This window comes from Pezoporus flaviventris, unplaced genomic scaffold, assembly GCF_033815535.1.
Source record: "Pezoporus flaviventris isolate CSIRO_AGI_PZ_B2104156 unplaced genomic scaffold, CSIRO_AGI_Pfla_v1 ptg000037l, whole genome shotgun sequence".
Taxonomy (NCBI): domain Eukaryota; kingdom Metazoa; phylum Chordata; class Aves; order Psittaciformes; family Psittacidae; genus Pezoporus; species Pezoporus flaviventris.
Window position 1 is genome coordinate 21964738 of NW_026892585.1, and position 13419 is coordinate 21978156.

At 37.7% G+C, this 13419-nt stretch overlaps 1 protein-coding gene across 9 annotated transcripts in view; it reads right to left on the bottom strand.

The window, feature by feature from the left end:
• The window catches only part of NEK10 (NIMA related kinase 10), a 113464-nt gene that overhangs the window by 37060 nt on the left and 62985 nt on the right, over nt 1–13419 (bottom strand). For 7 of the 9 annotated variants that reach the window (XR_009745411.1, XR_009745410.1, XR_009745412.1 and 4 more), the window contains 3 exons: nt 12785–12855; nt 9843–10056; nt 2154–2340 (listed from right to left, as the gene is read on the bottom strand). Coding sequence is in view for 6 of the 9 variants with exons in the window: in XM_061464981.1 (XP_061320965.1) it covers nt 2154–2340; nt 9843–10056; nt 12785–12855 (472 nt within the window). In the remaining 3 variants the exon portion in view is untranslated. Of the gene's footprint in view, nt 1–1978; nt 2066–2153; nt 2341–9486; nt 9582–9842; nt 10057–12784; nt 12856–13419 lie in introns of those variants that run through there. The other 2 variants (XM_061464986.1, XM_061464984.1) reach the window with 2 other exon arrangements.

The window sequence follows — 13419 nt, forward strand, 5'->3', positions numbered from 1 at the left end:
GTTAGCAGTTTCCAAGTCAGCTAGATCAAAGTTAGTCTCATTTTCCCCTGTAATGCTGACATGCTTGATAAAACCATGGCTGATAATTCAGTTAGCCCCATTTTAGCAATGAATGGAGCGTAGCCCAAGCAATACCCAAGTATCCTGAATATTTTTTTAAAGCTATCTTTTCTTTTTACCTGAAAAGAAGAAAAATCTGCCAGCATTAATCACAACTGATCTACAACACTTCAACATTAAGTAGAAACTACAGGTGATCTCAGAATGTATAACTAAAGAGTTATTTTTCTGAAAAAAAGCATTCCTGAACTATCTATATAACAATTTAACTCTACGCTGGAACGAAGATAGACAATGACTTGTAGAAATGCTGATGAAAGTTACTGGGATTAATAGGAGCTGACAGGATATTTTCACTTAAAATATTTCATTAAATCAATGGAAACATGGTAAAAAAGTATTTAAATATTAGAAAAAGTTGATGTTTTGTTGATGTCCAAATCTTAACCAAAAAAAAAAAAGTAACAACAAAGAAATCATTAACAATAACACTTTGGGTGCGGCAAGTTACAAACTACACAAAGATTTCTAATGTCTGTGTACAATGTTGAACTAGCCCACAAAGAATTACATTTCTAGGAGATGCACAATATGTTATTCTTCAGTATTAACACCCAAATAGAACATTGCCTCCACAGGCTGCTTTTCCTCAAGGGGTTCTTTCTACGCAGCCCCATCCCACAGTCAGACTAGGCTTCCCTGTACCATGTAACCATCTCGTTACTCTCTTAGCACTAGAAAGTAACAAAGAAAAGGCACTTACTTTTTAAAGAAAACTGATAATAAACTCAGGGCTGGTTAGCCACAGGTCCTCTGGTCTTTAGCATGGCAGGCAAATCGTATTAATGGATTTAGGTAAAATTATCAAATCATTTATTTTCCCTGCACTAATGGCTAGAAATTTTAATTAAAACCAGTACCTGTGCCAAAATCTAAAGGAAATTCAGCTACCAAATAGACTACAAACAGATAAAGTAATGTTATTCTAATTTTTTTGTAGCCTAGGTCCTTGCAACAATGACATTTGTTAATCTTCAGAAAACTGAATACATTTCCCCTTTTAAAAGTACAGTTTAAATCACAGATATTCTGCCAGCACTTCATGGGATGAATAGAAAGCTCAAATTTTGCTCAGTTTTTTTATCGATCTTTTTCAAATCTCCTTTTCAGATATAAATCTATATTTAAAATAAAATCAAAAATCCTTTTACTTAAAATAACTGGCTTTAATTGAAATCTATAGGTATTAGTGCAGAGAAAATAAATGATTTGATAATTAAAGATGTTTTAGATCTCTTTTATATATATATATTTATAATAAAATCCAAAATCTTTTCACTTAATATAACACCAAAGACAGCTAGTGCTTTCCTATCTGATTATCATAAATAACTACAGGCAGAATTAACAAGGTGTTTTGTCACATAATCCCCTCCTAATTTGAATCTAAGCATTAAGCATTCCTTCAATTCCATTCAGTCAATTCACTTAGACAACTAAAGCTTACCTCTTTCAATTTTCCTTTTTACAGCCTCTAGTCACACAATCCATTTATCCATATGCACAGCATTATTGTTAGAGACAAAAGTTTTCATACCCTTCTGTTTCTTATCAACACTAATTATCTTATGCTTCATATTTAAAAACACCTTCTTTGTCAAGTTGCCCAATGATATTCCAGTTTTCACAGCCATTACTGCAAAATATGGGGATAAGCTACGCAAAGACCATGTGATGCCAAATGTGTTATAATCAAATGGTTGTCACAGAGGCAACCACAGTCACTTTATTTTTCTTTCCTTAGGACTGACAACAGATAGTGATCTTGTATTAAATAATGAAATATCCTAATATTTTGAAATAAACAACTACTTTTTTGTTAGAAAGTAGTGAATGCTTCATTCTTAAGGAATCTTACCAATTGCAGACTTTTTCACATGACTTGAACTGGAGCTGCTTAAGTTTTTCAGTATGTCCAGCTCATCATCTAGTTTAGTGAACATATCTGCACATAAAAATGAAAGCAAAGAATCTTTTAACACAGCTCCAACCAGGATAATAGTACTTGTGATGTTCCTTTTGCTATCGACTACCTTTCTCTGAGTTCTCTGAAGTGCTGTGACCCTCTACCAGGATTTCTTCATATGTTCTTTCCTCATCTTTTGCATGTGCAGACTGACATCTTTCAACTGGGAGATCAGTGTTTTCTGAAAGTTCACTTTTGCTGCAATGAGGGGCTCCATTGCTGCTGCTATGAAGACTCAACTTCTCATAATTTTTCTGACAAGAAAGAAGGAAATAATGTTACATACTGTCCTTATCCAGCACTTATTAGAAAACCTGCAAATGAAAGTTTCACTTGTATAACTGCAGTTTTTGTTCCCACTCAGCTGCTAGTCCAGGACTACATGTTATCTGATTCAGCCACCAATTCTAAATTTAAAGCAAAACTTTCAAAGTCTTAATCTAAACAAATTCTTTCTAGCCTTTACATAAAAAGCATATTTGTTCTTGAGAGCGGTTTTCTCATAACAATCACTGAAAGTAGAAAAAAATATGAAACAAATGACAGACCAGAAAGAAATAGTGAACAACACAAAAAAAATAAAAAGTCTGGACAACGATAGTAGGTTCCCAGATACAAGCAATGGGAGGTTTACTCTCTTCCGGCTTAGATAATAAACAGTACACCAGTTCTGGAAAGTGCAAAACCTGCACAAATACCAAGATGGTAATAAAATATGAAGTGCACTTGATATGATGTGATGCCAAAAAGATCCCCCAACTCTGAACTGACCAAATGGTGGACTGGCATTACCAAAGCAGAGCTAAGAAAATCAAAACATGGAATAAAAATTGTCTGTAATATTTAAGTGCTGAATCTTATCTGTAGCATGGGTTCATTACTGAGTATAAAATTCTGCCTCTGCTGCTGTCAGTATTTATAGCTTTTCTGGAAAAAATAGAGATCCTTCATCCCTATTATTACTTCAATTTTAACGCAACCTATTTTGAAGGCAGACTGTCTTTATGGTCTCTTTACATATTTTTCCAAGTCTTCTTGTATTATTTCTGTTGTGCATAAATAAATTCATGTTCCTTTTTAGTCTTGTCAGAGCAAAATGCAATAAAGGAGAACAAGAGCTAAATTACATAAATAGATTAGACAAATTAGTATGTTTAAGGCTAAAGTAATTTCAGGAAATAATACAGTCCTAAATACTTCTATCCTTAACAAGTGTATCAAAGACAATTTGTCCTGTATCTAAGACAATGTACTTCCAAAGTTTTTCCTATGAAGTATTTTGACTTTATTGGGACACATTAGAAATCCTTCCTCCTTCAGAAACCTAGTTGCACCCCTGAGCACTGACTGTATCACTGCCTGCTTAATGGTCTGCTTAAATTGCTTCCACGTCTTTTGCTCTATTCCCAGAACTATAACTTAACTTGAAAGAGGTGGCTTGTTAAGCTTTTCTCTTTAAATTCAGGTAAGAAAGGATCATTTTATACTCAAGTACTGAACCAAGCTTATGTTCAAGATGCAACAATACCAGTGACTGCAGTATAGCACAGCATGGCAACCACTAAGTATGACTCTCAAGCTCACTTAGAGAAAGCAGTCTAGTCATGGCATGTGAGCACACTAGTTGTACCCTCAACAGTCGATGCACAATTAGTGAAGAGAACTAATTCATCTGTTCTATATCAAAGAAAATAGAGAGAGAGAAGGGTCAAACTGCATGGACATTTCATACTTAAATCCCCTTTCCACATTGCCAATCCTGAACCTTGCATGAAAAGATCAACTGTTGACAACTTGTAAATCAGATGAAGCTGGAGGGGGCGGGGGGGAGATCAAAAAGACTGCTGTTACCAGTTGGTGTCAGCAGCAAGCTGCCACATGAAGAAAGGAAGCCAGTTTGAAATGCATGAACTAAATTCTGTAGACATCATGATAAAAATATTCATCAGACCTGTTACAGAATCTGTTCAGAGATCAGTGCAATGTACCCTACAGTCTTAAAGCAGTTACATAAACTGTAAAGCTATAACATGTCTATACATAAAATCTGGTCCTTTTACATAATATCTGAACACAAAGAACTATAGTATTTCATTACTTATCTGAGAGTAACAAATAAATTTACTGTGATATATTTTGCCCTACCTTGACAATAGCTAATAATTTCCAAAGTGAGATTATATACTGTTGTTTCTCAGGACACCTGACTCATTTAGAAGAACAAAAGTATCCTGTTTGGAGGAGACTGGGATGTAAGTTCAATGCCACTTCTGCTCAGCATTGCAGTGGGACCATAACCTACATAGGCATTTAAAACCATAATTTTGTGAGAAAAGCTTGGAGAAAGTATTCTCCAACACACTGAAACAACCATTTCCATATGTCTCAAAGTCTCAGAGAGACATCTTTCAGATAAGCAGAAAGACAGATACTTATGTTTTGAAGAAATGTGTGAAACAGTGAAATGTTCAAAACATCACAAACATTGAAACATGAATTAGGTTGATACATATTCATTTGAACTGTGCTCATACCTACACCTGATTCTAGAGTCCAGTATTTTACAAATCTTCCTTGAGGCTTCATCAGTTGATCCAGTTTATGTTCACATTTTCACAATAATTAGACACGGTTTCCCCATGTGTCAGGTTTTTTGCCAGCTTTGTGGAAATAAACTCTGCTTTCTAGCATTAGAAAAACACAGTTCAAAAGGAAACCTAAGGGGAAAAGGGTTCCTGTGGAAAAGATGTTCAAACTATGAACCAAGTAAAATTTTTTTCCAGAATTCATCTTTCCTTATGACTGAGTAAAAGTGTCTTTGGAAATACAGATATTGGTCTCTTGTTTAGCTCAGGTAGTTGTAAGAGACCAATAAGGTCTCCTCTGAGCCTCTTTCTCCAGGCTGAACCTCAGACGTAGTCCTGTCAGAAAACAGCTATACTGTTTCATTATTTCCAACCAATAAATAGTTGAACTGCTTCTGTAAGAAAGAGCCAGGCACGCTTGTTAGCATAGGCTGTAACCAAGCTGCCTGAAAGACATTATCAGAGTCTATCTTCTAGCAGTAGCATCCTAGTCCACCAGAAAAAAAAATACCTTGCTGCCTGCAGATCTAGGTCTGGGAGGATGAGTGTTGGCCTGCAGCTAAAAGTCCTATCTAGATGGAAGATCACTCACTTGGGTCTACATGCCATGCTCTTCTGCATGCTGGGTTAGGGGAAGACTTACCAGTTCAAGTGTGAAAACAGAAAAATTCGGAAAAGAATCTTGCTAATAAGCATTCTTGTGCACCTGAAGATTAGGGCAAAGCAGTCAGCTAATGGTGACCTAAATGGACAAGCTCAGACCAAACACTGATAGTGACTTCTGACACCCTATTAGCCCTGACAAACACTGAACATGGAGCCATTCCATAAATCACACTACACTCAGAAACAAAAGTTATACCCACTTTTCCGTTATCTAAGTGTCTTAGTCTCCCATTACTCTGCATAATTTTGAATTTCATTTGAATGTATGCATTTAAAAATAAAATGTGTATTCTAGTGACATTATTAATAAAAATTAGGATAAGATTGGATTTCTAAAGAACACTACTGCAAAAACTGGTACAGAGAAAGAATGTGATGAAATGTGTGCCATATGCACAGATCAGAACTTCAGAAATTGAGAAAGAGAAGTTACTCTGATCAGCCAGGTAGTCTATCATGTCTGTCTAATTTTAATATATTCTCAGAGTAGAGGGAGGTACAAATGGCTCATATTTTGTTATATATTTTTAGCTAACAGATTCCGATTATGGAGCTTGCAGTTTTCTCTCCCATATTCAAAATATAAGACAGATCTCAATATTCATCATACTGTATTGCTTTAGGTATATTGATATTTTACATTAAAAAGTCTGGCAATGAGAAAGAAATTATTCTATCTATATGTCAAACAGTGAGGATAGTGGCTTATGAAGGGCTTCTAAGCATTATTACTAAGTTAAAACCACCTCAGGTTATATACAGTAAATGAAACAATAATGGACGATGCCTGTAATCAAACACATATTTCCAAAGTAATAAAAGTGACTTGCTTTCAGCTTTTTGCAAAAAGCCAAAATAATGTCTACATTTTTCAAACCTATATACTGCAAAAAAGCAATCAAATTATTTGGCTACCCTCTCATCTCTTTAAAGGAAAAGATCAGAAAGATACTTTCATTATTAGTTACATCAGCTGCTGCTTTGAGACCCAGATTTGGCTTGCAACACAAAAACTCAACTTTTTATGCTGTACTGGCCAGCCAAGGTAACTAACTTTCTCCAGCATTATCTACTGACCTGCCTTTCAATTGCCTACTTACCAGCTTCCATACTGGCCTTAGACTACTTATAAAACAGATTGAATTCTGGCTCCAAAAGATCTTTGTTGCTTAGTTCCATAAACCAGGACAGAGAGTACACTTTTTATTTCAGGAACATTCACAATATGACACAACTGGGATGAAAAAGGAGGCCATAAGTACATTTTAGTAGAGAGAAAGCAAAGTATATGGTAGCTGGCTTCAACAAAATACTGAACTATCTGACTGAAACACTGAATTCTCTGACACCATGGAAAAATGACAAATTACTTGGCTGTAGAATAGCTGTGGCCTTGACTAAGATGAATTAGATTGTCCATACCTCACAAATCTTTCATTTCAGGACCAACTGCTTGAAATTCTTCCTAGTTCTTTTATTCAGAATACTTTATTATTGTTTCTTTTTTTTTCATTTTTATTATTTTGAAAGTCTAGCTTTTCAGGAATAATTACCCTCTTTGTAGAAATCCTCCAACTTCATAAAATTTTCCCACAATATCAGGGACAGAGAAACAACAAGGCTCCTTCTGTTTCTAAGCCCTGTAGCACTCCTCTGAAACTCAAAAGATTCTAGACTGATCTATTCTGTTTTATTTACAGCAAGGACACATGGTAAGTTTTCCCACTTCTCATTACCAAGCTATACTCCCCTCAGCTTCTACAGTGGTTTGAATCTTTGTCAGATCCAGAATCAGGTTCATTGAAGTGGAACTAGAATTACAGTATTCCTTCCTTGAGAAGATTAGCCATTATCTCCCAAAATACACATGTATTTCCTTCTCCTTTTGTAGATGGGTGTATTTTCCAAGTATTCATACAGAACAGAAGAAGAATCATAGAATAGTTTGGGTTGCAAGGGACCTTCAAAGGTCATCTAGTCCATCCCTCCTGCAATGAGCAAAGACATCTTCAACTAGACATCTTCATCTAGGCGTCCAGAACCACATCCAGCCTGGCCTTGAATGTCTCCAAGGAATAGCGCATCCACCACCTCTCTGGGTACCTATTCCAGTATTTTACCACCCTCATTGTAAAGAAAATTTTCCTCGCATTCAGCCTGAATCTCTCTTCTTTTAGTTTAAAACCACAACCCCTTGTCCTATTGCAACAGGCCCTGATAAAAAGTCTCTCCCCATCTTTCTTATAGGCCCCTTTCAAGAACTGAAAGGACGCAATAAGGTCTCCCCAAAGTCTTCTCCAGGCTGAGTGACCCTAGCTCTCTCAGCCTTTCCTCATAGGAAAGGTGCTCCATCCCTCTGATCATTTTTGTGGCCCTCCTCTGGACTCTCTCCAACAGGTCCATGTCTTCCCTGTACTGAGGACTCCAGGCGCAATCTCACCACAGCAGCGTAGAGGAGGGCAGAGTGACTTCCCTTGACTTGCTGGCCACACTCCTCTGGATGCAGCCCAAGATACAATTGGCCTTCTGCACTGCAAGCCCACATTGCCAGCTCATGTCCAATCTTTCATCCGCCAGTATCCCCAAGTCCTTCTCTTCAGAGCTGCTCTCAATCTCTTCATCCCCCAGCCTGTATTGTTGAACCTCATGAGATTCACATGGGCTCACTCCTCGAGCCTGCCCAAGTCCCTCTGGATGGCATCCCATCCCTCGGGTGTGCCAACTGCACCACTCAGCTTCATAACGTCTGCAACCTTGCTGACAGCACACTCGATCCCACACTAGTACTCTAACTTCAATGTAAAACTATTAGTTCTGTTATCCCTTACAAGTGCATGGATAGGGCACTCTTCTCTTGAAGACAGAATAACTGCATTGAAATCCCAAATCAAGCAGCTTTCCATCCACAGTTGGTTTTTGCTTTTTTTTCAAATTTCATCACATCAAGAGAATGACTATATCAAGATGTGAAAAAATAATGTCATACAACAATCCTCCAAATGTGTAGGGTAAAAGAACTCAAAAACCCATGGAAAATAATTGCTTATACTGATTTAAGTTATAAATTGTAGGATATGTCAAGTTGGAAGGGACCCATAAGGATCATCAAGTCCAACTCTCTGCTCCTTGCCCCTTGCAGGACTAAAGCTGAAACTGAACCATATGACTAAGAGCATGCTCCAGATGCTCCCTGAACTCTGACAGGCTTGATGACAAAACCACTTCCCTGGGCAGCCTGTTCCAGTGACCCTCTCAGTGAAGAGTCTTTTCCTAATGTGCCATCTGAACTTTCCCTGATTCAGCTCCATTTCATTCCTTCGTGTCCTATTGCAAGTCACTAGAGAGAGGAGATCAGCACCTTCCCCTGTATAGGCAGGTGTAGACTGTCATAATGTCACCCCTCAGCCTTGTCTTCTCCAACCTGAACAACCCAAGTGACCTCAGCCACTCCTCATAAGTCTTGCCCCCGATACCCTATTCTGCTTTTTCCTTGCATCTCAGTAACTCTTGCATTTCAAACGATAGTGCCTTGTTAAGGTTTTCCTGGAAGTTTTTGGCATAGCTTTAATTGGAAAAAAATGGCATAATACAAATAATGATCTTGAGCTGAAAGGTCAAAAAACTACTGAAAAAAAAATCAAAACATTTTCTACAAGTCTTATTCTGGTCCAGGAAGGTGAAGACAAAGAATACATTAAAAAAAAAACCAAATCCATGAGTTTTGAACCAGGTGTTACTGAAAACCTTTTTCCTACACAAAGGTCCTTCAGAGCAAACTTCTGAGCCCTGATGAATTCAAGAGAGATACAATAGCCAAACAGACAACAGCAGCTGTGCAAATTTGCTTCACAATTACCATAACAATAATTCTCACAGTGAGCTTTTACTACTCAAAAACATTGCCCATTAATTTTTTTAGTTCATTATGCAAAATACTGATGTCCTTCATGAAGAGCGCTTAAAACACAGCCTGAAGAAAATGGAAGAATTTTAAGTAGCTCTGCAGAACTGCATTAGACAGTAAGAAAGCATTGAGCAAAAACCTTACAGCACCACTGTTCTTCATTTAGCTGTCTGTAATTAAAAATTTTATTTGCGTAAGATTTATTTTCCTAGAGGTCATTGTTTGTGGATCATACACAAGATTATCCATTTGTTCCACCCTGTCCAAATGCATCTTCTCCTATTCACAATCCATTCACAAGTGTGCAGTAATAATTAAATGTTATGGGATACTATCAAAACTGCAAATACCCCCATAATGATGCCATTTTTCAACATGGAATTATATCAGTTTTCAAGATACTGTTATTTTTTGCTTCATAAGCATGTCCACAAAAAATGAATCAATGCCTTGTTAAAATAAATCAAAGAGCCTGCACGGAAAAATGTTCTAAAAGGATGAGTCTTTTAATTTTGATCTATTTTCTGGTTTATTGTACCTTATTTTCTCAGATATGGTAAACAATGATAAGAAAAAATTAAAGCCTAACATATGTACTTACTTGAGCTAAAATGGAAAGCTGATGGTGATAGGTTACTGCATTTTGATTAGCCTCCATGAAGTACCTCTGAGTTCGTCTCCTCTCCCGATCCAGTTTCTTCTCTAACATCAGGTGAGAGGTGGATAAAACATCCAGGTATTTCATCATCACATCAGACAGCAGTGAGCTAACTTCCACTATGTCTGGACGTGCCTCTGCATCCGGAGTCAAGCATCTATGGATGAAAGAACATTCTTTAAAGAAAGCTAATTACTTCTTCCTAAAAAACTGCTTACTACCACTGCATTCCTCCACTGGTATTTAACAAACAATACTGGCTAGCACTCTGCTCAAGCCTGGAGGGGACAGTTCAACACTGCTCAGCCTTGGTGTTGATACACCACAGAGTACAGCATCTGGCATCAGCTGGGACAATTATCCTTATCACCAACCCAGACAGAACTGCTGAGGGGCTGCTGCTGTGCACTCAGGCACACTCAGGTGTGGGTGATGCCTCTTCCCAGGCTGGGGGGAAGAGGACTCCTTTGTAGGGACTGTGCTCTGGTCAAGGCGCTGCACCACTGGACAAAGCAGCTGTGAAGGAGATGAGTGTGTTGTCAGGAAGATTTACAGGAGAATTCATTACTACAAAGTGCTGTAGTCAAGAATGAAGGGCAGAAGGACTGAGCTGGGGTTCTTCTTGATTCTTCCAGGCAGGGGCAAAGGTTCAAGTCAGGGTGGACGCAACTTGCAGTCTAGAGACTGGCTGCTTGGAGTCAGGATCTCCTGGGTAAGGACAAGAGGACCAGAGAAACATTGTGGTGACAGTGTGGGAGATTGTTTGGATGATGTAGAATCATCCAGAGAAGACGAGGTCAATGAATCCTTTGCTGGACAGGCAGAGAAAACTTCATACAGGCACTTATATTCATTGGGGCTTATTAACTACCCTGATATAAAATGGCCGAGTGCAGTAACCAGGACACTTCTGGAATATGTCAATGACAATTTCTTGGTGCAGCAGATTCAGAAGCTAGCTAGCAAAGGCACTCTGCCAGACTTGTTGCTCACAAACAAGGAAGAACCAGGCAGGACAGCCTCAGCTACAGCAGCCATCAAACTGGTTTGAACTGGAATTAAAAATCCTGGGAGAAGTGAGAAAAACAGGTTGTATGGCTATGATGCAGGACTTCAGGAGAGCAGAATTCAGCCTGTTCATGGATCTTCATGGTAGAATGTCACTGAAGACTGCTTTGGAAAGTAAAGGGAAAGCTTGGGAGAGCTGATCTTCCAGGGTATCTCAAAGCACCAGAACAGCCCAATCCTGTGTGTAGGAAACAGGGATGATCTACACAGGAAGAATATGCAGGTATTACCTGAGAGGTGGACCTAAGAAAGCCAAAGCTCAGCTGCAGCTGAAACTAGCAATGAATGTGGAAGGCAGAAGAAAAGCCTTCTGTAATTACACTGACAAGAAAAGAAAGGCTAAGGAAAATGGGGACCCACTATGCAAGCTAATGAAAAAGGACATGGAAAAGACTGGGATACTCAATCCCTTTTTTCCTTCCTTTTCCATTAGGAAACTTTGGCCTTAAGTGTTCCCAGGTCTCTGAGCCTACCTAATCACAGAGTCCATGAGCACGAAGCATTACCACGCGATGGAAAATACAGCGAGAAATCATTTAAGCCAATTGAACATACAGAAGCCCATGGGATCACATGAGATGAGCATGAGGGTGCTGTTGCAACTAGTCAATGCCACTATCTATCATGTCTGAAAGGATCAGAGGAAGGTTCTCATGGAGTGGAAAAAGATTAATATCACATGCATATCCAAGAAGAGCAAGAAGAATTATGCAGGCAGATTCTAGCCAGTCAGCTTCACCTCAGTCCCTGGGAAATAATAGAGCAAATTCCCCTGGAAGTAATTTCCAAGCACACAAACAACAAGAAAGCGACTCAGAAGAGTCAGGATGGATTTCCCAAACAGCAGCCCTACCTGACTAGCCTGATAAATTCTAACTACAAGTATCTGAAAGTATTTAAAATATTAAAATTCATTACAGGACCTCTTAAACATAAATGTTAGTTCTATTAGCGCCTATCCTCTCTATTGTTGACCTTCATCCTCAAGGTCTTTAAATAATAAAAGCCTTTTTGTACAATAAAACACAGTATAAAAACTTCACAGTCTTGTACAGTAAAGTGGTTTTTAGAGATGGAATTCAATATCCGAGTGAGAAAGAAAAAGCATTTTTGTGTTTTTCTAAAATGGAAAAATCAAAGGAACTAAATTTCAGAAGTGCATCAATTCACTCTCTATACTTTGGCTTACACATTATATTATCACCAGGAAGATGTAATCATAGCTAAGAGAAATATGTGATGAGTAGAATAAATACAGGCTCATCTTTTCCTCCATTACCTGCATTACCTCCATTCCTGCATTATCTTGTGCTTTCTTATATCTGCTGTCCTGCTAATAAGATTAAAAAGTACTGGGAAACATATTTCCACCAGTCAAATAAACACACAAAATGATCATTGTGATAATTTATTGCAACAGGCTGTTGTTGGACACAGGATTACTACCTTGACTGTAAAGTGCACTTGAAAATGACTCAAAATACTGTGTTTTTCAGAGATTTATGTGTAGGGAATTAACCACAGCACTGGTATCATGAAACTTCAGTACCCAGTATAAAATCTTTGCTGGCTGGATAAATATGCTGACTATACAGGCAAGAGTTTTCCCCCTGCATGTATGCAACTGTATCACATATTGTATTAGCAGGGTAAAGAGATACTTCAATTTTTCTTTTAAATCAGAAGATATTTAATATTCAGAGACAAATACAGGCAGTTGCTGAAGTCAGAAAACTGACACATTACCACCAGTGGAAACATACAGAACAAAACACCTTTTTGACAGGATGTCGAATTAAAACTAGATAAGTAATTACCTATTTATGATAAATGACACTTTTTCTGAGTACAGTCCTTCTGGTACAGGTTCATACACAGCTCCTACTATCTGCAAGATAAATAATCTACAGTTAGTTGAAGTAAAATATTCCACTGTTCATCTGAAGATCCCATAAGTATTGTTCCTTGAAACAACCTGATGGGCATTACATCGTCAGCTCTAATTTACAAAACAGCTTAGAACACATCTTCTAATGCAGCATGTAACTTCTAATCAGGTATCCACATTAACGTACATAATAACTGTAGAATAAAGGGCTACAATACGTGAATAAGGGAAACATTAAAACAAACACTAATTTTATTTATGATCACATCCTATGGTGTAATGCACAATGCCATAGAAAATCCAATATTATAGCACATCAATAAATTTTATGTATCTAAAGCTCCTATCACCAAATACAATGATAAAAGTATGATAGTCTGAGAGGTAATAATATATTAATATTTCCAAGCAATTTTTGCAATTAGAATTGCAAAATAGCAATTCATACAATGATAAATGCTTGTGCTCATTCACGCATCAGACCAGAGAGCAGTTTATGCATATATAACTTCAAACATAAATTCTCAGGGATCTAGTGAACACATGCAAAAATAACTGGTAGGA